This window comes from Mangifera indica, chromosome 7 (assembly GCF_011075055.1).
Source record: "Mangifera indica cultivar Alphonso chromosome 7, CATAS_Mindica_2.1, whole genome shotgun sequence".
Taxonomy (NCBI): Eukaryota; Viridiplantae; Streptophyta; class Magnoliopsida; order Sapindales; family Anacardiaceae; genus Mangifera; species Mangifera indica.
In genome coordinates, this window is record NC_058143.1 from 19,354,683 (window position 1) to 19,378,971 (window position 24,289).

The following is a 24,289-nucleotide window of genomic DNA, read 5'->3' on the forward strand; positions in this document are numbered from 1 at the left end:
TCTCTTAACCAATTACCATGTTAGAATGAGAAGAAGAAAAGCTAGCTTCTGCACTAGATTCCTTCTTTCTGTTGCTTTGCTGGTCCTGCTATATGCCGTTTCACTACTATTATTATAATCTACCTCCTTATTTTAAACGACACGTGTCAGTGTCTCCTTTGCTTTCTATATCTTTACAGACTTTCACCGTTTTGTTTACAGCACTGTACTGTATTGTACTGTACTGTGTTCAAGGTAGGGTTAATTTAAGGAAATTATAACTCCCAAAGCATTGAGATGGTTTGGTGGAACTTTGGATTTCAAAATTTTAGCTAGGCTGAAGCTACAGAGTTAGCTTTAATTAAATTATTATTAAAAATATATTATAATATTATGTTGAAATGGTCAGGTGATTAAAAAAAAAAAGGGGGGGCATAAATTGAGCTCATTATTGTCTGCTGTGTCTTACTGGAACAGAGCTGTGGAGTGGAGCCACAACAGCCGCACCTGGATTGCTTGTAATGCCCACTCAGGACCCTTCTCATGTTTTGTTGACTCGATGTCCCCCCTCTGTGACCAACCCATTGCATCATAAAGGGACAATAACAATATCATCCCTACAATTTGGGCCGTGGTCTTCAGTCTTATAGGTATAATAAAATTGACTGAGTTGAGTAGTGTTTGATTTGAATTCATCAAACGTACACATTTTTTGTTTGAGTTTGAATTTGAGATAGGAGTAATTGGTTCAAGCTCATCTAAAAGTTTACTTTACTATATATTTAGTAACTACTTAGATATTCAAAGTAAATAGATATGATTTCAAGGGTGAAGATGTATGATTTAATACTTTTAAGAGTTGGTTGTTATATTTTTCAACTTTAATCATGAATTCGTAAATTCATCGAATTAATTAATAATAATATCGAGCTTAGTTTAAGAGTTAAATTTGAGTTTAACTTTATTATTGCTGAGTTGAGCTGTGAGAAATTTGTGGGTGACTTGATTTGTTTATATCCCTGCTATCATTAACAAATGTAAGGGATCAAAATGTCACTAACAATTTGATAGGGACCAAATGGCACGAAGAGATAAACCATAAGCTAAAGTTTGAACCCAAACCTTGGGGACCAACGGCTGTTCTCCCCTCTGAAATAAAACTGTAAAATAATAATGGCTTTTATTATAAAAAAAAAAAAAAAATCACAATGCGGACAAATTCTTCTGGGTAAACAGTTATCTTTGTGTTTTTGACTTTTGTATCGTCCAGCAGGGGATTTTATTTAATAATAAATAAAATAGTATTGTTATGATAATTATTTAATATAAAATGAATTAAATTATTTTTTTATTTAGAGTTAGATTAAGTTAATCTCAATTTAATTTAATTTTAAATATGAATTAGTCATTTTAATTTAATTTAAATAAATTTAAACTGATTTAAATAGTATGAAACTAATTTTCTGTGATTGGGTTGGCTCGATTCACCTTCAAACTTACTTGATGTTTTGATGACAGCCGTTGGATGAGAATAAGGCTTAGTGATCTTCACTCTTTTGTCCCATGCGAACCTCTCGTCAACGTACGTGGACTTTTTATTTAATGACATTGTTGGTTTGTTATTGTAAATCTAACACCACTTCACATGATTAGAGGGTCCGCTTGTGATGTGTCCCCATCCGTTGGATTGTACTGTATAGGCCACTTTCAATGAGATCATCATGAAAAGAATTCCACTTTTCCCACACCCCCAATCTTAGCCGTTCATTCTTCCTCTTGTTTCGCTTTCATCCTTGTCATGCGATCTGAGAAACTTGACCAAACCCTTCTACCATATTTATTCATTGACTACTGTAAGTTGCAGCTGAGCAAATCTTCGGTGCAACATGTGCATACATACGTATCAATAATAGGGCTGGACACCAATACAATTCTAAAGAATTGAGAAGAAGCATATTTAGGGATAATACGTAGAATTGTCCATTGAAACGCAGAATACTTAAAAGATAAGCATGGATCTGTTGATTATAAAATACGAATACAGTTTGGTTAGACCCGTGATTACGTTGGGGATACCAATACAATTACAGGACAGGGCCCTGCCAATTAATTCTGATTAATTACCATTTATTTATTTTCATGGCCAGTTGAGCATCCAGCTAAGTTTTGTACATCATCCAATAAATTGTTATAAGAATAATTAGCAAGTGATATAAGAGGGATAACTCCAGGTTAGATACTCATTCGTACATCCATAATTGCTCTTTAATCACTGCTAAAATATATTAGAGGCCCCCAAATTGAGGGTATTTTGTCCAAAAATTAAAAGTGACTGTTATAACTTCGAGTTAAACTTAAATTAATTATTTTTATAGATCAAATCTACTTTTAATCCAAACGAAGCACCTTCACTTTAAATGGGTTAAGATCAAGAAAATAAACTCTTGGATCTACGTAGCTCTAGTTAGCACAATATTCCTCTCTTATGCATGTATTATAATATAACACATAATATATATTAAGGTGGATTCGTTTCGAGCTATTCAAGCTCAATTTGATCTTTAAATTAAATTGACAAAGTTTGAATTAAAGAATTTTTAACTCGAGTTTAACTTAATTCGAACTCTTTTATTATGTTGATGTTTTTGTACAAAAAAAATATACTTGTTAATAATATTTTTTTGATAATTTAAATGTATCAAACTCGACCCCAATAATGTGATTGTTTTGAATTCAGTTGGGCACAGATCAAATCTCTATGTGTTTACAAGCAAGTCCACTTTTTACCATTAATGCACAATGGCCCAATTAATATCTGATAATGATACACCACAGCTGTATTATCAGGGGTCCTCTCCTTTTTTTTTGGCCCAAGTGGTTTCCTTTTTTCCTTTATCAGTCACTGTATTTTGGGTTGCCAGCAAAAGCACAGACCCTGAGAGCTCACGCGGTAAAATAAATATTTTGCATTTTAACTTCTAAGAATGCATACGGAGATTAATTTTAGTGAGGTCCACGCCATTTTCTAAACATATTTGCAACACTATTTTGGCCACTTCTGAGCAACATTATACAGAGACGGAATTGTAGAATGGAGCATGCAATGAGCACAGATCTACACCTCAAGCTTATAATTTTGATTTGGCCTGTTCCACCGGAGCACTCTGCAGCATTTAGCACTAACGTTATTAACGAAGCTAAAACAAATTACAAGATAAAATTAGAGTTAAAATTTGGAGGTCCACTTTATGAAATTTAGAATTATGGCTACAATCCAGATGAGCCGCTTGGTAATTGTTGTGCCAAGCTCAAGCAAAGTTCGAATAGGTTGTTATTCAATTTGGTAAGTTTGCAAGCTTAACTAAGTTATCTAATATCAATAAACTGAGCTCAATATCGAACTCTGAATATAAGAGTAATTAAAAAATAAATAAGTTTTAAAGTTTTATGTAATTTATAGAATTAAGTTTAAGTCATGTATCTATTTCATTGAACTGAGCTCGATGCTAATAATACTCGAGTTAACTTGATTTAATTGAAGTCCTGTATAGAATGCACTAATATCTTTTAGGAATCATGACACGAGAACTAACAAATTCATCAGTTTGACCATAATGACAAGAGTTTAACAGTTTCCGACTACTACCCACCAGAGGAGCCCCATTTGAAGCTTTTTCAGCCAAGAAGCCACAGGGCTTGAAAAATTCTCCATACACCTTTGGCTTTGACCATTCTACCAATACTGAATAAATGTATTTGGATGCCAGAGAGTCCGCCCAGAACATGATTCCTCCCCTGATTGAAAAAAAAATAAAAATTGCAGCTTATTATAGTTAGAGCCTGTATTCTATTGGTAATTAATTAAAATAAGTAAAATTTTAAGCGTTTATACATTTTTAGGTCACCCTAGAAAAGTTTTATCAAAATAAACAAATCGTATTTTTTTTTACCCTTTTACCCTTATGTTGAAAAACCAAGTAAAAATATTTTTTTTAAAAATGTGCGTCGGTTTATAGTGGTTACGACGGTGAGTAGAGATTTTACAGTGAAACCCTAAATATGTCGAATTATGTATATGAATATTTTTGAATGTTTTGAATGCTTAAAATGATATAGTTTCGATGTTAATGGACGTCTGGAAGTGTAACCGTTGAGAGACCAAAGCGCGTAAATTTACAATGTCGCGCAAACTGCGCAAATTTACAGTGTCGCGCAAATCGCATAAATACTGTTTATATTGCGTAAATATTGTTCGCATCACGCAAAAGTAGATATCATAGTCTGTGAATAGGATTTTTGAGCGATTTTACAAACGGTTTGTGCAGTTGAACAGTGTTAGCGCAGTTAGCGCGATTTGCGCAGCACTGTAAATTTGTGCACTTTTGTCTCTTAATGGCTACACTTCCAGACATCTATTAACATCGAAACTACATCATTTTAAGCGTTCGAAACATTCAAAAATATCTATATACATTATTCGACATATTTAGGGTGTTACTGTAAAATCCCTACCCACCATCGTAACCACCATAAATTGACGCACATTCTCAAAAAAAATATTTTTACTTGATTTTTCAACATAAAGGTAAAAAAATTACAGTTTACTTATTTTAGTAAAACTTTTCTAGAATGACCTAAAAATATATAAACGCTTAAAATTTTACTTATTTTAATTAATTTCCCGTCTCTATGGACTTAGCCATTTAGGAAAGTGAACACCTTAATAAATAAAATTACAAACCTGTAAGCTGGGAAGCCCAGGCCCATAACAGCAGCAACATCAAGGTCGGCTGCTTTGACTGCAATACCTTCGGCTAAGAGTCGACAGGCTTCATTAACCACTGGGAAGAATATCATCTCCACAATGTCCTCCTCTGAAAATTTACAAAACTGGATTCCAATTTAATCCCGCTAAATGTGAGTGCAGGATAAAAATATTGTCCCTTGTTTATAGAGAAATTGAAATGAGGGGTAAGAGAGAGTGACCTTTGGGTCAATGGTAACACCAGAAATGCTCCTAGCCTGCTCAATGTATTTCTTTAGTTCAGGATCTGGTCTAGCTTTGCCTTTATCATCATACAAGTAGAATCCTTTGCCTGTGGTTTCACCTAAAATAACTGCATATTAGATACGAAAACTCACAGGCAAATCTTACATAGGCAGAAAGTACTGTAAAGATGAAAAATATGTTTGAGTATCCCGTATTATTCATAAATGATAAGAGATTATTTGTTAAATAATTTGTAAACTCTTAAATTGTCATTATGTATTTTAGGTTATAAAGCTTAAAAATAAAATCATATCGAACATTACGTTAAAAGCGTGACAAAACACAAGAGATAAGTTATGTCATTTGAGATAATAATTGAAGATAACATAAATAATTGAAAATGTTTGAGATTCTTTAGTCTATAATAAGATAACTAATAAATTCCTAAATTGTGAGATTATATGTTTAAAGTGAATAATATTTTATTAGTGAGTGAGACTATCTTACTAGAATATTACAAAAATCAACCCAAAAACTGAATTAAATCTTGGCTAGAGCCTAGAGACCAATTGTTGGCTCCAAGGATTTCAACAAAAAATCTACCTCCTTTATGATCCTCTTGCATGATCGGGACAAGCATTGATTTATAGGTCCTCTCAGGGAAATTCTCAAGAAATCGCAGGCCAGTTGCCATTGCCACTCCAAAACCAACAAGGTCAGTCAATCTGCATAAATAAATGAAACACAAAAAATCCATTCATTTTGACGTAAAACTTCTAAACAGCAAGCTTTGAGAACACAATTACCAGATCGTAATTTACAAACTAAACCTGAAAGGACCCATTGGCATTCCAAATTTGGTAATGGCCCTATCGATTCTATACAGATCTGTTCCATGTTCAACAAGCAAAAAAGCAGCCATTGTGTAAGGGAAGAACATCCTGTTGACAGCAAAACCTGTGCAATTACAGACCACAACTGGAGCCTTCTTCATCCTTTTACAAATGTCTAGCAAGTCCACGATCACTTGCGGAGAAGTCCTATTGGTACGAACAATTTCCAAGAAATGCGTGGCGTGAGCCGGACTGCATCGAAAGCACAAGACAACTGTTGAGCCAAGTGCAGGCTGAAAAGCAATGACAAGTTTACAAAAAATGCTACCCGCAGAAATGGGCTCCAACAATCCGATCCTGGGACTTCGTACGCTCGCCAATCGAATTCAAGTCAATCGTGGAAGTGTTACTTACAAGTATGCAATGTGGTGGACAATGTTTTTCAAGATCAGCAAAAATTTTTTTCTTCGAAGAAACATTTTCAGTAACAGCCTGATTGGAAGCATTAAGTACAAATTCAAAAGAGAACATTTTGTCAAACTTTGATATAAAAATCCATAAACAAATAGCTGAAGTAAATCAGCATGCACTCTGCAATACCTCTATGACCATATCAACCTCTTTGAAGCTGTCATAGTCCAAAGCACCTTCAAGAAGAGACATGGCCTTGTCCAACTTTTCCTGAGTCATTTGTCCTGTCTTGAGATGGCCTTGCAGATTTGCTGAAAAAATATTATACAATGAGATATATTACTTCATAAATGAATGAGATCTATAAAGCAAATTAAAATGTGACTTGTCCTATATTACAGTTATGTACAATGAAAAGAATGGCTCTGGTTCCACCTCTGGCTTTATAGATCCCAGCTGCCAGGATCTTCACTTTTACTTCTTTAAGAACCACCGGAAAATTACAAAGAATGAATGCAGTAGCTATTCCAGAGCCCATTAGTCCTCCGCCAAGAATTGCAACCTTATTCACTTGCCGTGGCGTCAAACCAAGATCAGTTATACTGGGAACCTGTCCGTTGGTAAGAGATGACTAATGAAGTGAGAAGGTTAAGGCATCAATAGCCACTAGACAGTAGTCCTTGCCATTGTACATGTAAAATGGTTCAGGCATTGAAAGTCATTTATAATCTCTTTGAAGTCATGATTTTCAGGTTCATTTGCAAACTATATAACACAAAATGCCTATAAATATAAATATGCTAACATCTACAGATGAACAAAAACCAATCCTGAAGCAAAATTTCATTCAAACCTTTGAGGTTCCACGTTGAGCAAAGAAGATATGAACCAAACTTTTGCTGGTGTCAGAGATTACAAAGCTTCAGCTTCCTGCCAAAGTAACAACCGTTGTCACAGAGTTGCTTGCTAATGACAACTGGAGGGAAGGAAAGAAAATTTGGAGCATGTAAGGACCTTCAAAAGTCCAACCCGAGGACCAGATACCACACCTTCTTCAATAACATTAATGCAAACCGCTGGATGTTTGAGATTTGGAGTTCGCTTCCTTGCCTGAGCCCGCGCAAGCTTGAATATTTTCCTTGCCTCCCTGAGGGGCTCTAACTTATCAGTCCTGTAAAGAGTCGAAACCCATGGTCTTTGACACTTCAGAGCCCACCGACGTGCAGTGCTTATCAACTGATCAGGTGCAACAACGGCATCTACTAGACCCAAATCATGAGCTTCCTCCCCTTTAACTAGTTTTGAAGTCTATTTGGTGCAGAAAGGATAAAGAGATGTAAATTGAAAAGCATACAGCAACATTATCACAGCACACCAAACTTTAAATTCAAGCAAGAGAAAGAAGCAGCCAAAACATACCAACATCATTTCAAGGGACTTTGTAATACCAACAAGACGTGGAAGTCGCTGTGTTCCTGAGACAAAGGAAACCATTGATTATTAAACAACATTAACATGTCAAATTCAATATTTCATGATTGTAATTTACCTTCTTGTCGTAAAATGACTTTGGCAATTATTTAAGAAAGAATCATGCATTATTCAATTGTTCATTTAAGGTTGATGTGTACAAACATGAACGGCATTAAGACAAAAATCCAAACATGGGCTCTTGACTTCAGCCTGCAAATCAAGCCAAACTGTCTGAAGAACATAATTTTGCCAACTTATGTCTATACTGTTCATCCGTCATTCAACTAGCTCTTCTAGAGTGCAACTTCACAACTAGATCTTGACTGAAGTATCAGGAAAAATATTTCAGATTGACAAACAAGGGACCATAGTTTTTCAATTTTACAAGTCCCGATCAAATCACCACCCTAAGAAATTGTTTCTTTCTTGTTAGACCGTCCTCTTGTTCCAAATGGTAATAGGCATTGAACAATTATCACATTTCATTAAGTAGTCTAAGCGAACTTCCTCAATCTGCACCTTAAAATTTACCCAGCTATATTATTACGTAGTCCATCATTTGCCGTGTAATTATTCATTTTTATTAAAATTTTCAGTATAGTTGAATCAATTTCTAGGTACTACGCTCCATAGACACCCAACATTATATATAGAAAAGGCAGTGGCAGTATATTGGCAATGTTTTTCTATACTTAATAGATTCCAATTCATAATATCTTCCTTCAATTCAACATTCCAATGTTTTTCTTCCGGACTGCTACTGAACCAGCAGTCCAGAAGAAATTCTTCGTTTTGACGCATCCAAGTCTAATTCTTTCAGTATATGATCTACAATCTTCTATGATATCTACAAAAATCAGCAATTTAAATCAGAAGCTTCTATATATATTAGAAAAGAAACAAAGTTCACCAGGTTGAACACAGACAGATTATATATGCGGATTTGGTTTCTTTAAAGAAAGAATCGTCATATCAAAACTTTTTAAACTTTAATTGCCTGAACTCTGATTACAGTGTTATCAATGAATTAAATAACATAAACATTGCATTCAGATTATATAGACACACCTCCAAATCCAGGAATAACTCCTAGTGTTAGTTCAGTAAGGCCTAACTGTGCACTGGGGGCTGCTATCAGTGCATTGCATACCTGACAAACCGGAATCATAAGAATATAAGATCATCAAACAGAATTATGAACAATAGCGTCAATCCCAAAAGAACTGGCACTTACCATTGCAATCTCTATTCCTCCACCCAAAGCAAATCCCTCAATGGCAGCAACTGAAGGTTTTCTTGCAGCTGGAAAACAAAGCACTGGTTAAATAGTCAACATAGGGGAGGACAATTCAGCAGGGAAGTGTCTCTTGGTAAAATACAAAACTGCAATCGAAGTACTTACCTTCTAGAGTGTCAGTTAGAATCTCTACTGATTTAGCATCAAATGACAGCTCTCCTGAGAACATGTAACAAAAAAGTCGCCAAAGGAGCTCAACTGATGTTACCAGAAGAAAGAGACCAGTGAAACAGAAAACATACGCTTTCCTCCTCGATATCCAGAAACACTTGCAATGTCAAAGCCACCACAAAACTTACCCTTGGCTCCTGCTTGAATAACATGAGATACTACCCTCTATTATAATCATCTAAATTGCTAGACAAATATTGAATGCATATGTCATCGAACCTTTCATTATAAGTTGTATTATCTCCACTCATTTACCTGTAATAACAAGTGCCTTCACATCATCTCTGCACATGGCGTTGTCATAATTTTCTAGCAGGCTCCAAAAAACTGCGGAGAGGACAAATTTACCAAATTTATTAGAACTACAGCCTTCTTTAAAAAACATTAATAAACATTTTTACAACAATGACTTCTGAAAGCCTATTTGAACTAGACGCAGAATTCCAGAAATGGTACAATTCCAAATTAGATTCAATTCTAATTAATCACTTGGATTACAATAGAGGCTCTTCAAACAGTAAAGTTCACAATCACTCTTCCACCAACCAGTTTAGAAATTCAACAAAAAGAAACTCAGAACGCATGCTTCTATCATTGTAAACCCTTAACCGAAAGTTGGCGTGTGCAGGCTGCACCTTAATCAGGCTGACTTATATTGATCTCTATGTAATTCCCACAAATGGATTTCAGAAAAATTTTCACTCCAACATGATAATTTCATATGCTTACTCAACCAGAGTCTAATACTAAATTCACATTGCACCCTCTTTTCTCAAAGTTAAAGATCATCACTCCAAACTCGTCTCAATTCTACCATTGGTACTATTAAACTAAATCATTATCAACACTACTCCGCTTGGCCTAGAAGGCAAAAGAAAAAGAAAGTTTAGTTTCAATGAAATATACAGGAACTTATTGTTAAAACAACGGACACATTATCACCAAACTTTTGATATATCAATGCCTTGTGAAAAACAAGCTTGCACATCATATAACAACAAAAACAATAACCTAAAAACATAAAAATGGGTTCAAGCGATACTCGTGAAATTATATTTTAGAATAATAGTACTAATAAAACTGATAAAAGAACAGAAATTTAACTTAGAAATAGTGATCAGCAGGAACCATCACAAGAGAGAGAATTGACAGGAGGATTGATGATGGTGATGAGAGCAACTCCATCAACTCCAACCTCAGTCGTTGTTCTTCCCTTACCCATCTGGCTTTTCTCAATCGTTTGTTCTATTAGGTGCAGTGAAAGTGAGAAGACTCAAGCTGTGTTCGTGTGAACTATGCCTGAGTCTACTTGACGTTAATTTTGAAGAGACTATCACTTCTTTTATCTCGTCCAACGTGCAGTCTCATTTTGTTTTTTTCTAGCAGAATGTGCAGAGGACGTTCAGCAATTTGCACGCTTCAGTTTTGCTTTCAGAAAATGGAAGGCAGATGTACGACCACCTGGAAACACTTTTGCATGAACTTAAACTAATGATAAAAGACTTAAAATCTCATTTTAAAATCAAGATTTTTATCCCACTGACTATAATCAGAATCAAACATACTCAGATTGTTAACAGTCTCATTATTTTTATGAGGTGGCTGAAAAAATAAACAGCGGCCGAAGTGGGCCAAGTTCGGGTGGACAAGATGGCGACGCCTGACGGCGAGCAAGGAGCCGGTTTATAAAGCTGCCGCTGGTTTAGACTGGTTTTGCTGCTGTTTAGGTAGTCCAAAGTCGCTGGTTTATTAGGCCACATTGCCGCTGCTGTTTTGTTCTCTAGTCTCTACACAGAAATCTCAGCAGAGCTAGATAACGTATATCTATTTTATTATACTATTAATGATAATCTTAATGAAGTGCGCCTAAACTTCAATAATAATGAAATTATCCAAAACTTCGAAGTCGGATAATGCATATATTTGATTATTAATATATGCTATTATATAAGAAATAAATATTTCTAAAACTTCACTTACCCATCTGGCTTTTCTCTTTACTGTAAATTTTACCCTTTATTTATTTTTTTAAGTTCTGTAGTATGTGTTTCTGTAAGGTGCAATGAGATTAAGAAGCCCCGAGCTTGGTCCGTGCTGATTGATTATGAGTTTGTTGTTAAGGGTATTTAAGACGATGTCAATGCAGGTTCCTTCCATCTACAAACTACCTGAAGAACACTTAAAACATAAAATAATGATAAAAAAGAACTGAAATCTCCTTTTCCAAAACTTGATTGTGCGTTTATGGTGGGTGGTAACTAGCTGGAAAAACTGACAATGGCTGAAGTTTAAGGCCGATGAATCATTCTTCCAAATAAAATTTTTTCAACATGATGCCGACCTAATTTTAACAAAAGTATATACATTCGGACGTATGCGTCTAACACTATCATATAGAAAAACTTCTCAATTTATTTCTGGTGTTTAAACCTCTATTCAAATTTGATTGTCGAATTTGAGAAGATAATTCCCTGACAATAGAAAACATTTATTTAATGTCGTATGATTATTGTGTCTTGTTTCCTGTTTTGAGACTTCCAGAAGAAAAATATTATGCTCAGGCCCATCCTACCCGTTGCGGGCTGGAATGAAACTTGCTTAGTAATCGCTGGTCGCCGCTGAGAGTCGAATCTTCGAGTGATTTGAGGAAGAATTTTATCCCCATAACTAAAGCGAATATATATTTGACCTAAAATTGTAATTAAAGTGTGTTTTATAGTTTAGATTAAGTACAAAACCTTCATTTCTTACCTTGCATGGACATTAATGACGATACAGAAGGGAATGCACAAGCCTGCAAGCATTTTCATCTAGCGAATGACAAGATTTCTCAGAGTGACAAAAGTTGAACAGTCTCCAAATTATACGTGTAAACCTGGATTTACCTCTCTTGTCAACTACCAATTTAAACCTTCAGAAATTCAGGTATATAGGGTTTCTCTGCTAGCTCTTCATGATAATATGCAAATGCTGATTTCTACGAGGAGGAAACAAGTAGAGGTTCCTGTCGGGTTCCTTCTTCTAATGCATTCCCAGCAGTCTTTGATGGCTTGCCGTTTCTGTACATTGCATAGAGCACAAGCTGGGCTGCTCCCAGTACAAATCCTGCTCCATTTGGCACCTATATCATATAGCATGATTAACCAATTCAACTAACTAATTTCAGCCATGAAAATGGTGAAAATGAGTTAAACGTGTGGGTGAGAGAAGAAGAGGACGAGAAGACTGCACAACACAATCATAATTTGATATGGTCTGGGAAGAAACATAAGAGAGGTTTTGAGTCCTTTTCCAGGACCCAGTCTTGGAATCCTCTTAGCTTCATCACACAATTGTCAGGATTGTGACCTTGCGATTAAAAAAAAGGTCCTACCCCAAGAAAGATATCGCCGACAAGCAAGGCATAGAGAGCCCATATTCCACCGTTCAAAAAAAGGAAAAACGAGAGCAAAAATGGCATGTATTCCACACTCTTGGTGGTCACCACTGTTTTCTGCAATCACATAAACAGAAAAACCTGGATCACCAAATCAATAATGTAAAATGAAGAAAATTGATGAATGAAAACTGATGAGGTTGTCTTAAGAGTTGGATTTGGTTCGAACTAGACTTGAACATAAGATAGTTTAAGCTAGAATTCATTCGAGATATTGTCAAAGGATTTGAGCCAAACTGAAACGTTTTATCATACTAAAACTCTAGATGGAAACAGTTAGAATCAAATAAAGCACCTATTAGACGCACCCCAACTGATGATGGCAGATTGCAGCTATTTGGGTTTCTAAGGTGACAAAATGACCAATATGTTTAAGAATGGCAGAATGCCACCAATTTCAGCTGATTCTTAGATTTACCCTATTATCAGGTGTATAAGAATTTGAACAACGTCTATATCTCAGTATACTATACAGTACAATAGTAAGAGAGATACCAACCCTCGAGAGAAATTGAAGGAGAAAAAAAGTGACTCAAATTATTGAGCTGCAAAAAATAAGAAGAGTCCTTTATTATATATCAAATTGAATTTCAACTTAAATTTAAACTTTTTCACCTCCTGAATTCCATAACAATCAACACGTTTTTACTTTTCAACTTTCAAAATCTCCAAAAACTTAATAAAATTCATTTAAATCTCGAACAGTTTTATGGGCTGTGTTCTTCAGAAGCCAATAATCACTTTCTCTCGATCACTTCAGTTATGGCTGCTAAGCACTTGCTATAAAAAAATTTCTTTAGTATATCTAACAAGCAACCAAGTTGGCCTCTACATTATTTTAATCGCAGGCTTCTTCAAAAGCAAACCAAAGCAAGTTGACTTATCAGATTTATAAGCCAACAACAACAATTATACAAGCTTAAAATAAAATAAGAAAACAAAATCTGAATGAATATCCTGAAGGAAAACAACATAGATGACTGAAAAGTATTACCATGGCAGAAAGAGGCGACGCATACGTAACAACATTGAGGCCTGCACAGATGAAGCCTAAAGCGATAGTACGCAACTCTCCTTGCAAAGCCAACCGAGTAACGAGAATAGCCGTTGCTAAAAAACCCACATCCAAGATCCCAACAAGAACGGCCGTTCTGTCCTGGAATAACCAGAAGATAATTTTTTTTTTTAAGGATTTCCCAGGGAGATTGATTCTTTATGATATTGAAATATTATTGTAAGTAGTTACCCTGATCTGTTTTGATGGAGCGTATATGAGGAATAAAATGACGAAGACAGCTTCAACCAAAGCGCCAAAACCATTGACAGTGGCTACAAGATATTCTCCAGGTCTTATGATGCCATAGTAAGTCCATAGCGAAGAATTCAGCAATGTACAAATATAAGGAAGGCTTTCAAAGTTCTCAGTTGATTTGTGCTTCAGTATTCGCCAAAACGTTCTTCTGCATCCACAGAAGGTTCAGAATTATTAAAATCACCAAAACTTCCAATTGTTCAACAGAAGCTTGATTAAAATGAAGAGCTTACGCTGGAGAAAGAAACACCAACACCGAAATAACATTGCCTGCAACATATAATTCAGAAAGAAGCATGAGCATGTATGCATGCTTTATCTGCTTATACATTCAGAAATATATTTATAAATATGCTCACCTATGACTCCAAGATAAAAGCTCAAGTCTTCCATATTTGGCAAAAACTAAAGGAGAAGAGATTTCCGATGTTGGAGACTGGGTCTTTGGGTTGAGTGTTTGTTGTAAATAAATAAATAAATAAATATATATATATATATATATATATATATATATATATATATATATAAAAGCTGTAAAATGTAGCATGCGATGGAATTATTATAGAATAAGGTAGCTTATCTTCATGAAATTTTTTGCTGGCAGAAAGTAGTGGAGGACATGACGCTGTAAAACTATATTGCTTTTTATGTAATCAAGCTCTACCAAATAAGATTCCTCGTCACTTAAAAAAAATTAATTTTTATGTAATTTTATAATTATCAATAATGAAATTGTATTACATGTATAAATCTTTAAAAAAATAAAATGGCATTATATGATGTCCAATAACCCGGCCCACTGTCAAGATATTGTTCACTTTGGACACACAGTCCATCATAAGTTTGCTTCTGGGCTTTGTAACCCAAAACGTGTTTTAACAATTAAGGAGCTCACAGGCTATTTAACCAATCAAATTCTCCCACCACTAACCAATGTGAGATACATAGACAAAATCAACATCTCTCTCGTGCTTTGTCGATGTGGGATTCACCTAAGGGTATCATAATTACTAATTAACTGATAATAGTTAGTAATTATAAACATGATGATGAACTTAGTAGATATAATTAAAGTTTGATATAAATAATTTTTTTAAATTCTGTAGGCAGAAAATTAAAGAGAAATATATCTATTTTGAGTTTAAGTTTCAGTTTTAAAATTTATTTATTTATTCATTTAACGATATAGATTATTTTGTTAATAATATCACTTATTAATCTAGTTATATTGTTTATTTTGTTAACAATTTTTTGATGATATTATTTATTTAATTAATAATTTTCAATAATATTATATGTAATAAATCTGAATTCAAAATAGGTTTAAACTTGACTTAATTTGGATCCAATCTATTCTCTAGAATAAATATTTGATTGTTTCAAATAGATCCAACAACGAGGCTAAAATTGGCATAACCTGTTATGACACATGCCAAAGTTTGTGAATTTTCAACGTTAGGGGTACTAACCCCAGTATGGTAAGTCATGTCTCTGTAAGCTTTTTAAAAACTCAATTAGCAAAAAATATACTTTTTAAAATTTTTGTTTCAAAAATTGTATTGTAATGATATAAACGTTCCCATAAGATTCGAGCACAACCCATCTCATTTCCAAACAATGTCCAAAATTTGTAGGTTATGTCGGCAAAGCCCCTTACCAGTCTTCAAACTAGCCATGACAATAAGCTATGTTGAGTTGAATTTAATTTGGCTCATTGTGCTTACGGGTTATATTCAATGTGGCCCATTGTGCCCACAAATCATATTAATTGTGACCTATTGTGCTCACAAATTGTGTTTAACGTGGCCCATTATGCCCACGAGTCATATTCAATGTGGCCCATTATACCCACAAGTCATATTCAACACGATTTACTATGCTCACGAGTTGTATTCAATATAGCTCAATTGTGCCCACAGGTCTTATTCAAAGCGACCATATTGGATTGAATTTTGAGCCTCTTATATGGTATGTCAAACCCACGAGTAACACATATCACACAATTTTACAAATCAAGCCCTGATGGACCATGCTAAATTTAAGGGTATGGACCGTACTATAAGTCGAGCCCACACATTTTGACATGTGTACTCCAAGCCATAGAAAACCCAAATTTTTGATTTAATATTATTCAACACCATAGGGTAAGTTTTAATCTTAAAACACATGCTTTATTTATTTCTTGGACATTGATTCAACTAACAATGATTTCTTTCATATTTTTAGGGCTAACTACTTCTGCCTTTTAGTCCAAGTTGCTCATAGTCAAATAATTAATGGTCACCTTTCCATCAACATGATTCATGATTCATATTTTTATTATAAAATAAACTTAATTATATACATTTTTAAATATATAAATAATATATTATCATATAATTAAATAATTTTAAATTAATGATAATATAATATTTAATTAAATAATAATTTTATTTACCTATTTTGACATTACTCTTTATTATATTTCCCTTTATTCAACTCTTCATCGGTTGGCTGGTGGCCGTCGAAACATTATGATGACCATCTCTAGTCCCTTCAAAGTCATCTTTTTTGGCAAGTTGATTGTTGTTTTTATTTGGAGAAAGTTCTATTAAGAATTATTATTCAAGAAAAATATCTTCCCACTTTATAACATTACCACAACGATGGCCCCATCGGTATCGCTGATAAATTTGATTTAAGGTTTTGTTGTCATATGGGTCCTGACTCCTGTTGCAGAACCAGCTGCATTAGACTGAAAATGGGCATCAGCGGGTTGCTTCAAAAGCACCCTCCAGGGTAGAATAATAAAGGATCAGGCCAATATGGTCCATCCTCTCTAATTTCTGCATAAACAAACCTCCAATTTTCGTTCATTTGCTGAACATCTCTGCAACATTTTATTATCTCAAACTTTATTTGACTCAACATTGAGTCCTCACCCAGCTCCAATAGTTTTCAAAGTCATCCCTTCTACAAGTTGATTGTGATTTTTGTTTGGAGTATATATAACAATTATCATGCAACAAATAGTCTCCACACTTTATACTGTTACTACAGCAATGGCCGTGGCCCCATAAATATCTCTGATGATTTTAACGGACAGACATATTTTCTTGGGTTGACAGCAAAAGGATAACAGTGTGAGAGCTGAAAGTAACACATTTTGCCTTTAAGAAATGCCTATAGAGACTACATTCCGAGATGTCCAGGCCACTTTCTCAACATCTTTACATCACTTTATTATCTCGACATTATCTGGCTTCTCCAGAGCTATATGATACAGCATCAGAGTTGTACAACACAGCAGCATGCATGAAACAAAGATCCCAACCAACGCCTACCATAATGAGCAAGTAAAGCTTATAATTTTGACTTGGTCTGTTCCACCGGGACACTCTGCAAACAGCCCGCAAATGATATTAGATAAAGCTAATATGAATTATATGGCAAAACTGTAGCGACAAGACAGTAAAAGTTAAGTAGTCTATGGCTGTGAATTTTGGTGTAAATTTTGTGACATACAGCATGCACAAACAGGATATCAAAGGGGTCAAGAATCCCAATTTTATGATTTATTTACATAATGGAAACAAATGGGTACAATATTAGCCATTCGGAAATCAAGTACTTAACAATGACTTCTCTTTAAGTTTGGCTGTCCTAAAACTAAGAGAACCCATCAGATGATCCTGGGCATACTGACCCTCTTAAACTTATAGGCTGAATGGCATCAAAATTAATGGACATGTCATTTTAATGATAATTAAAGAAATGGTAGTATTTCAGATTACCCACCAGAGGAGCTCCCTTGGCAGCTCTTTCAGCCAAGAAGGCACAAGGCTTGAAAAATTCTCCATACAGTTTTGACCATTCCTCCAAACTTGAATAGATGTACTTAGACCCCAAAGAGTCCGCCCAGAACATGATACCCCCCCTAGTAAAGATATTACAGCATTTATTAAAGCCAGTATACCATAGAGTTTGGAAAGGGTGCGCTTAAATCAATAAAACTACATACCTGTAAGGCGGAAAACCCATGCCCATAACAGCAGAAATATCAAGGTCAGCAGCTTTGACTGCAATTCCTTCAGCATATACTCGACAGGCTTCATTAACCACTGGGAAAAATACCATCTCCACAATGTCCTTCTCTGATAATTTAGCAAACTGTATCCCAATTTGATCCCATAAAATGTGAGTACAAGATAAATTTTATACCCAAGTAGAGAAATAGATAGAAGGGATGAGAAAGAGTGACCTTTGGGTCAATGGTAACACCAGAAATGCTCCGAGCCTTCTCAACATATTTCTTTAGTTCAGGATCCGGTCTCACTTTGCGTTTATCATCATACAAGTAGAATCCTTTGCGGGTGGTTTCACCTAAAATAAGTGTATATCAGATACAAAAGACTTAAAGAAATTGTAAGAAGTTAAACAAATCTTGGTTAGAGATAATTGCTAGCTTCATTGAACTCAACAAAACTCTACCTGTTCTCTTATCCTCTTGCATGATTGGGATAATCATTGATCCATACGTTCGCTCAGGGAAATTCTCGATAAATTGCATGCCAGTTGCAATTGCCACTCCAAAACCAACAAGGTCAGCCAATCTGGATAAACAAATGGAACATACAAACCCATTCATTGTGACATCAAATTTCTAAAAAACAATAGTGAGAACAAATTACCAAATCATATTTTGCAAATTAATTAGGTACCTGAAAGGACCCATTGGCATTCCAAATTTGGTAATCACCCTATCAATCAGATAAGGATCTGTTCCACGTTCAACAAGCAATAAAGCAGCTTGTGTGTATGGGAAGAACATCCTGTTGACAGCAAAGCCTGTGCAATTACCGACCACAACAGGAGTCTTCTTTATCTTTTTCCCAATATCTAGTAAGTCCACAATCACTTGGGGAGAAGTCTTATTAGTACGAACAATTTCCAAAAGTGGCATGACATGAGCGGGACTGTATCAAAAGCACAAGTCAACTGTTGAGACAAGATATAGGCTGAAAAGCAATGACAATTTTTCACAAAATACTACCTAAAGAAATGGGCTCCAACGATCCGATGTTGAGACTTGGTCCGTTCACCAATCAAATTCAAGTCAATTGTTGAAGTGTTACTAGCAAGTATGCAATGTGGTGGACAATATTTTTCAAGATCAACAAAAATTTGTTGCTTCAAAGAAACATTTTCAATAACAGCCTGGTTCAAAGCATCAAGAACAAATTGATAAAATAAAATGTCAAACTTTAAGATGGCAAACAAATACTGCAGTAAATCAGTATGCACACTGCAGTACCTCAATGACCATATCAACATCTTTGAAGCTCTCATAGTCCAAAGTACCCTTAAGGATAGACATGGTCTTGTCAAACTTTTCCTGAGTCATTTTTCCTTTTTTGAGACGGCTTTGCAGATTGGCTGAAAAGATAATACAATAATTAAATGAGAATGGCCATATACAGCAGTAAAGTACTAGATAAAGCATGGCTCTGGTCCGACCTCTGACTCTATTAATCCCAGCCTCCAAGAACTTCCCATTTACTTCTTTCAGAATCACAGGATAATTACTGAGAATCAACGCAGTAGCTATTCCAGAGCCCATTAATCCTCCACCAAGAATTGCAACCTTATTCACTCGTCGTGGCATCAAGCCAAGATCAGTTACCCCAGGAACCTATCCATTGGAAAGAGACAAGTGGCAGAGAAGTTCAAAGGTTAAAGCATTAATAGTTGGCATTATTAGGACTGAAGTAAGATTGCAACTGGCAAAGTAAGTACACATAGTTGAGCAATTTAACTTATAATCATTGCTGGCGAAGCTTCTTAAGATTGTAAAAGAAAACTAATGCAAGCATTGAAATTCATCCATATCACTAGAGAGTCATGAGTTTCAAGTTCTTTTAGAATCAAATAACACAAAATACCAATCTATATATCAAAACGTAAGCCATTCCTTTTTTTATCCATCATGGTTGAGCTTGAAGTCAGACATGCCCATAAACTATGCAATCTAAAAGCAAAAGGAATAAAGACTCAAAATAAAATTCAAAATCCTCCAACACAACCCAAATTTAAGGCCGAAAATTATACTAACATATACAGATGAACAAAAATCTCTTCTAGCAGTAGTGAATTTCATTCAAACCTTTGAGGTTCCACGTTGAGCAAAGAAGATATGAACCAAACTTTTGCATGTGTCAGAATGTACAAGTTCTTGGAAAGCTTCAGCTTCCTACCCAAATAAAATCCATAGTCACAAAATTGCATTCTAGCAACAACTGGAAGGAAGCAGAAAAAAAAAAAGTTGGACTAGGAAAGGACCTTCAAAAGTCCAGCCCGAGGACCGGAAACCACACCCTCTTCAACAACATCAATGCAGACTATTGGATGTTTGAGATTTGGAGCCTGCTTCCTGGCCTGAACCCTAGCAAACTTGAATATTTCCCTTGCCTCCCCAAGGGGATCTAACTTATCAGTCTTGTAAAGAGTAGCAACCCATGGTCTTCTACATTCCAAGATATCCAGGGCCCATTGACGTGCAGTGCTTATCAACTGATTGGGTGCAACCAAGGCATCTACAAGGCCCAAAGCATGAGCTTCCTCCCCTTTAACCGGTTTTGAAGTCTATTCGGAGGCAGGAATGATAGAGAGATGTTAATTGAAATGCATACAGCAACCACATCAAAGCACACTAAATTTGTATTCAAGGAAGACAAAGAAGTAGCAACAACATACCAACATCATTTCAAGGGACTTTGTAATACCAACAAGACGGGGAAGTCGCTGTGTTCCTGACACAATTAAGAAGCATTTTAGTGAAAATACAGAGGAACCTATTGATTACTAAGCAACATCAACATGTCAAATTCAATATCTTATAATTGTTTTTCACCTACTAAAGTTGTAAAATGACTTCGTGATTGCTTAACAAATTTTCTTTTAAAATGACGGGAACCATGTATTATTTATTATTGATTTAGTGCATTACATTATAACTTATATCCAACATGGGCTCTAGGCTTCAATCTGCACATCAAGCCAGATTGTCTAAAGAATAACATTTGCCAATTTATGTGTAATACAATCCATCCATCATTCAACTAGGTCTTCTCTAAGAGAACTTCACAACTAGATCTTGACTAGAGTATCAGAAAAGATATTTTGGAAGGACAAAGAAGGGAACACAGTTTTTCCATTTTGTGTCACTACCAAACCCCCACCAAAAAAATTATTTCTTTTTTGTTTGACCTTCCTCTTGTCCTTTTGGTATCAGGAAATGAACAAATATCACATTTAATAGCAAATCATCAAGTTATCTCAGCTAACTTTCTCCTATCTGCATGTTAATGATAAATAACTATCGCCTTGCCCAACTGCATTTGCGACATAGTCCATTAGCTGTATAGTTAATCATATTTACCAAAACTCTCAACTTTGCTGAATCAGCTTCTAGGTACTCTGCCCCTTAAACTTGGGTTATGTATTAAAAGCTGGTAGCAGCATGTCTGATTTTTTTTTTCTATTTTTAATAGATTTGATTTCATGATATCTCCTTTAACTTAACATGCATTTGTTGGTTCAGTAACAGTCCAAACGAAATTCTCCATTTCACACATCCAAGTCTAATTCTTTCAGTCATATCATCTACAATATTCTATAGAAAAACAAGAATTGGCAAAATAACTTTGCAAACATCACACCTAAAAATTGAGAGCAAAATATTATATTAGTAGATTCTACTAATACTTAAAAATGATAGAAAGTTCAGCAAATAGATGACAGAAAGAGATTGGTGATGCAGAGAGCATTCATAACTTATTTTCAAAAAAATGAAAAAAAAAAATAAGGTCATCATATCAAAATATTTTAAGCTTTGATTCTATGTTAAAATGCTTTAAAAAATTAAATAACATAAATACAGCATTTTAATTAAATAGGCATACCTCCAAATCCAGGAATGATTCCTAGTTGAAGTTCAGGAAGGCCTAACTGTGCAGTAGGGGTTGATATCCGTGCATGGCAGACCTGAAAAACCAAAATCATCAGATCATCAAACAAAATTATTAGCAGCAGCACCAACCAAAGGAACTGAAACATACCATTGCAATCTCTAAACCTCCACCGAAGGCAAGCCCCTCAATTGCAGCAACTGAAGGTTTTCTTGCAACTGGAAGACAAAGCACCAGTTTAATAGTCAATGCAGAGAAGTACAATTCAGAAGATGAAGAGCAGACTAGGTACATACCTTCCAGAGTGTCAGTTAGAATATCTATTGATACAGAACCACCAGACTGCTCCGCTGAGAAAACATCAGAGAAATATCACTGAAGGAGCTCACTTGAAGTATTACCAGAAGAAAGAGCCCTGTGAAACAGAAAGCATACCTTTTCCTTCTTGAACTCCAGAAAAGCCGGAAATGTCAAAGCCACCAGAAAACTTACCCTTGGCTCCTGCTCCAATATCATAAGGTATTAGCTTCATATCATATTCATCTACAATGCTAGACAATACTGAACGAAAATTTCATCAAAAAATTCATTATAAGCTTATATTATCTCCAGTCCTCCACTCACTTACCTGTAACAACAATTGCCTTCACATCGTCTCTGCATAAGGCTTGGTCATAACTCTCTTTCAGGCTCCTTAACACTGGAGAGCGAAAAGAGAGATGAGTTAGATAATTTACCACATTTATTAGGAATACAGTGTTCATTCAAAAATATAAACAAAGCATTCTTAGAACTATGACTTTTGAAAGCTTATCTAAAATAGAAAGAGAATGCGACACATGATACAATTCCAAATGAGATTCAAGTCTAATCAGTCATCTGGATTACCTTAGAAGTTCTTCAAACAGTAAATTGCACAATTTCAATCTATGACCAAACAGTCTAATAATTTAAAAAATCTAGAACACATGCTTCTCAATATAGATTTTCAAACCAAAGTTATCATGTCCAGCTTACATCTCATTCAAGTTGACTTCAAATGATGTAACACTTCTAAGCAAATCCCACATCAATAAAGCATAAGAGAAATGTTGAATATGTATAAGCATCCTATACCACTTAGGAATAATAACAAAAAAAATTTAAAATAGCATATGAGCTCCTAATGTGTCCAAATAGAACAATATCTTGAACTTGAAGTGGCCGATTACTCAACTAAGACATTACAATTGATCTTTCTGTAATTCCCACAACTGGATTTAAAATAACAATAAAACTATATGTATTCACTTTGAATATATAAATAAGTGTCAAAGTATATAAATAAGTACACCATTAGTATGTGTTATCATTTGATTTAGTGATTTTGAATTACTAATAAAATAAAAGTCTAATCACATAATGATATATAAATATGTATCCATTTGTATACTCAAATGGATGCACATAGTATTGCCCTTAACAGAATTTCACTCCAAAAGTTGTTATTTCAGATGATTACATCACTCAATTAGAGTCAAATATTAAATTCACTCTGACCCTCTTTTTCGCTAAGCTAGTAATCGACAGTCTAACCATTCTAGATTCCACTGTTGGTCCATGAAACCAAACCATTATCAATATCACTCCGCCTAATTTTGCAACCAAAAATATAAGTCAAGCTTTAATGAATGAAATAGTCGGAATCAGAAAATTAAATGTTACAACTGCCACATCATCAACACACTTCTGAAATTTCAATTCGCCTCCGTGTTTCACAAGCTTGTGCCACTCCTACCCATCAGATCACAACAGATTCATCAGCCCAACAACCATCAGATCATGTTCGACAGGAAAATGGGCTAAAAATTCATACCCTCAAAATAATAATGAACAATAAAATATATATATAAACAAAAAAAGTACCGTCCAAAGAGAGAGAATTGACAGGAGGATTGACGATGGTGATGAGAGCAACCCCATCAGCTCCAACTTCGATCGTTGTTCTTCCCTTCCCCATCTGGACTTTTCTTCGCTGCAAATTTTACTCCAGAAGACTTTCTTCTGTTTGGTTCAGATCAATGAGATTTTGAAGCCTCGAGCTTTGTTGCTCTGAATTATGTAGCTTCGTTCGCTGGAAGAGAGACAGTTACTCACTTTAATGAGGCTCCTCAACTGTAATGTTGTGTGCATATACGTCATACGGATGAGGATTTACTGACTAAGCTTACTCTCGCTTAAGGGGTGTAAACAACACGCGTTACACATTCCAATCCCACACCCCCAGTCTGATGTGTTGTCAATTTTTTATTTATTTGTTAACAATTTATCAAGTGAAATTTGTTTATAATAAATAATATAAATGGTATGTTCATAAATTTGATTGAAACAGTCAACCTTAGCTTTTATTTTTCTTCTGAATAGTTGAGTTTTCATCTATACGATAGAGGGTAAAGTAATAT

At 35.0% G+C, this 24,289-nt stretch overlaps 3 protein-coding genes across 4 annotated transcripts; all 3 read right to left on the reverse strand.

Moving 5' to 3' along the window:
- Positions 1-2,976: 2,976 nt before the first annotated feature.
- Positions 2,977-9,446, reverse strand: LOC123221562 (peroxisomal fatty acid beta-oxidation multifunctional protein MFP2-like). Its single transcript, XM_044644388.1, has 17 exons — positions 9,410-9,446; positions 9,226-9,291; positions 9,089-9,142; positions 8,921-8,988; positions 8,755-8,836; positions 7,633-7,688; positions 7,181-7,521; positions 7,067-7,133; positions 6,649-6,823; positions 6,403-6,524; positions 6,131-6,294; positions 5,800-6,054; positions 5,573-5,694; positions 4,966-5,087; positions 4,721-4,869; positions 3,630-3,774; positions 2,977-3,143 (listed from the first exon to the last, which is right to left on the reverse strand). Exons 1-17 carry the CDS (start codon positions 9,444-9,446, stop codon positions 3,108-3,110), a joined length of 2,061 nt encoding a protein of 686 aa, XP_044500323.1. The 3' UTR covers positions 2,977-3,107.
- A 2,471-nt stretch (positions 9,447-11,917) lies between these two features.
- Positions 11,918-14,351, reverse strand: LOC123221026 (bidirectional sugar transporter SWEET17-like). The gene is made up of 6 exons (XM_044643692.1): positions 14,262-14,351; positions 14,136-14,172; positions 13,837-14,050; positions 13,585-13,746; positions 12,528-12,647; positions 11,918-12,275 (listed from the first exon to the last, which is right to left on the reverse strand). Exons 1-6 carry the CDS (start codon positions 14,293-14,295, stop codon positions 12,132-12,134), a joined length of 711 nt encoding a protein of 236 aa, XP_044499627.1. The 5' UTR covers positions 14,296-14,351; the 3' UTR covers positions 11,918-12,131.
- Positions 14,352-16,902: 2,551 nt separating this feature from the next.
- On the reverse strand, positions 16,903-23,976 carry LOC123221025 (glyoxysomal fatty acid beta-oxidation multifunctional protein MFP-a-like). Of its 2 annotated transcripts, none has more exons than XM_044643691.1 (18): positions 23,754-23,976; positions 22,477-22,548; positions 22,284-22,349; positions 22,145-22,198; positions 21,999-22,066; positions 21,843-21,924; positions 20,635-20,690; positions 20,221-20,523; positions 20,045-20,131; positions 19,399-19,573; positions 19,196-19,317; positions 18,935-19,098; positions 18,603-18,857; positions 18,373-18,494; positions 18,143-18,264; positions 17,903-18,035; positions 17,680-17,818; positions 16,903-17,280 (listed from the first exon to the last, which is right to left on the reverse strand). In XM_044643691.1, coding segments are annotated over exons 1-18 (2,115 nt in total). In that variant the 5' UTR covers positions 23,848-23,976; the 3' UTR covers positions 16,903-17,279. The 2 variants fall into 2 exon arrangements, with proteins under 2 accessions (XP_044499626.1, XP_044499625.1); XM_044643690.1 differs by having other exon boundaries at positions 17,903-18,051; positions 23,754-23,975.
- Between the last annotated feature and the right edge of the window lie 313 nt (positions 23,977-24,289).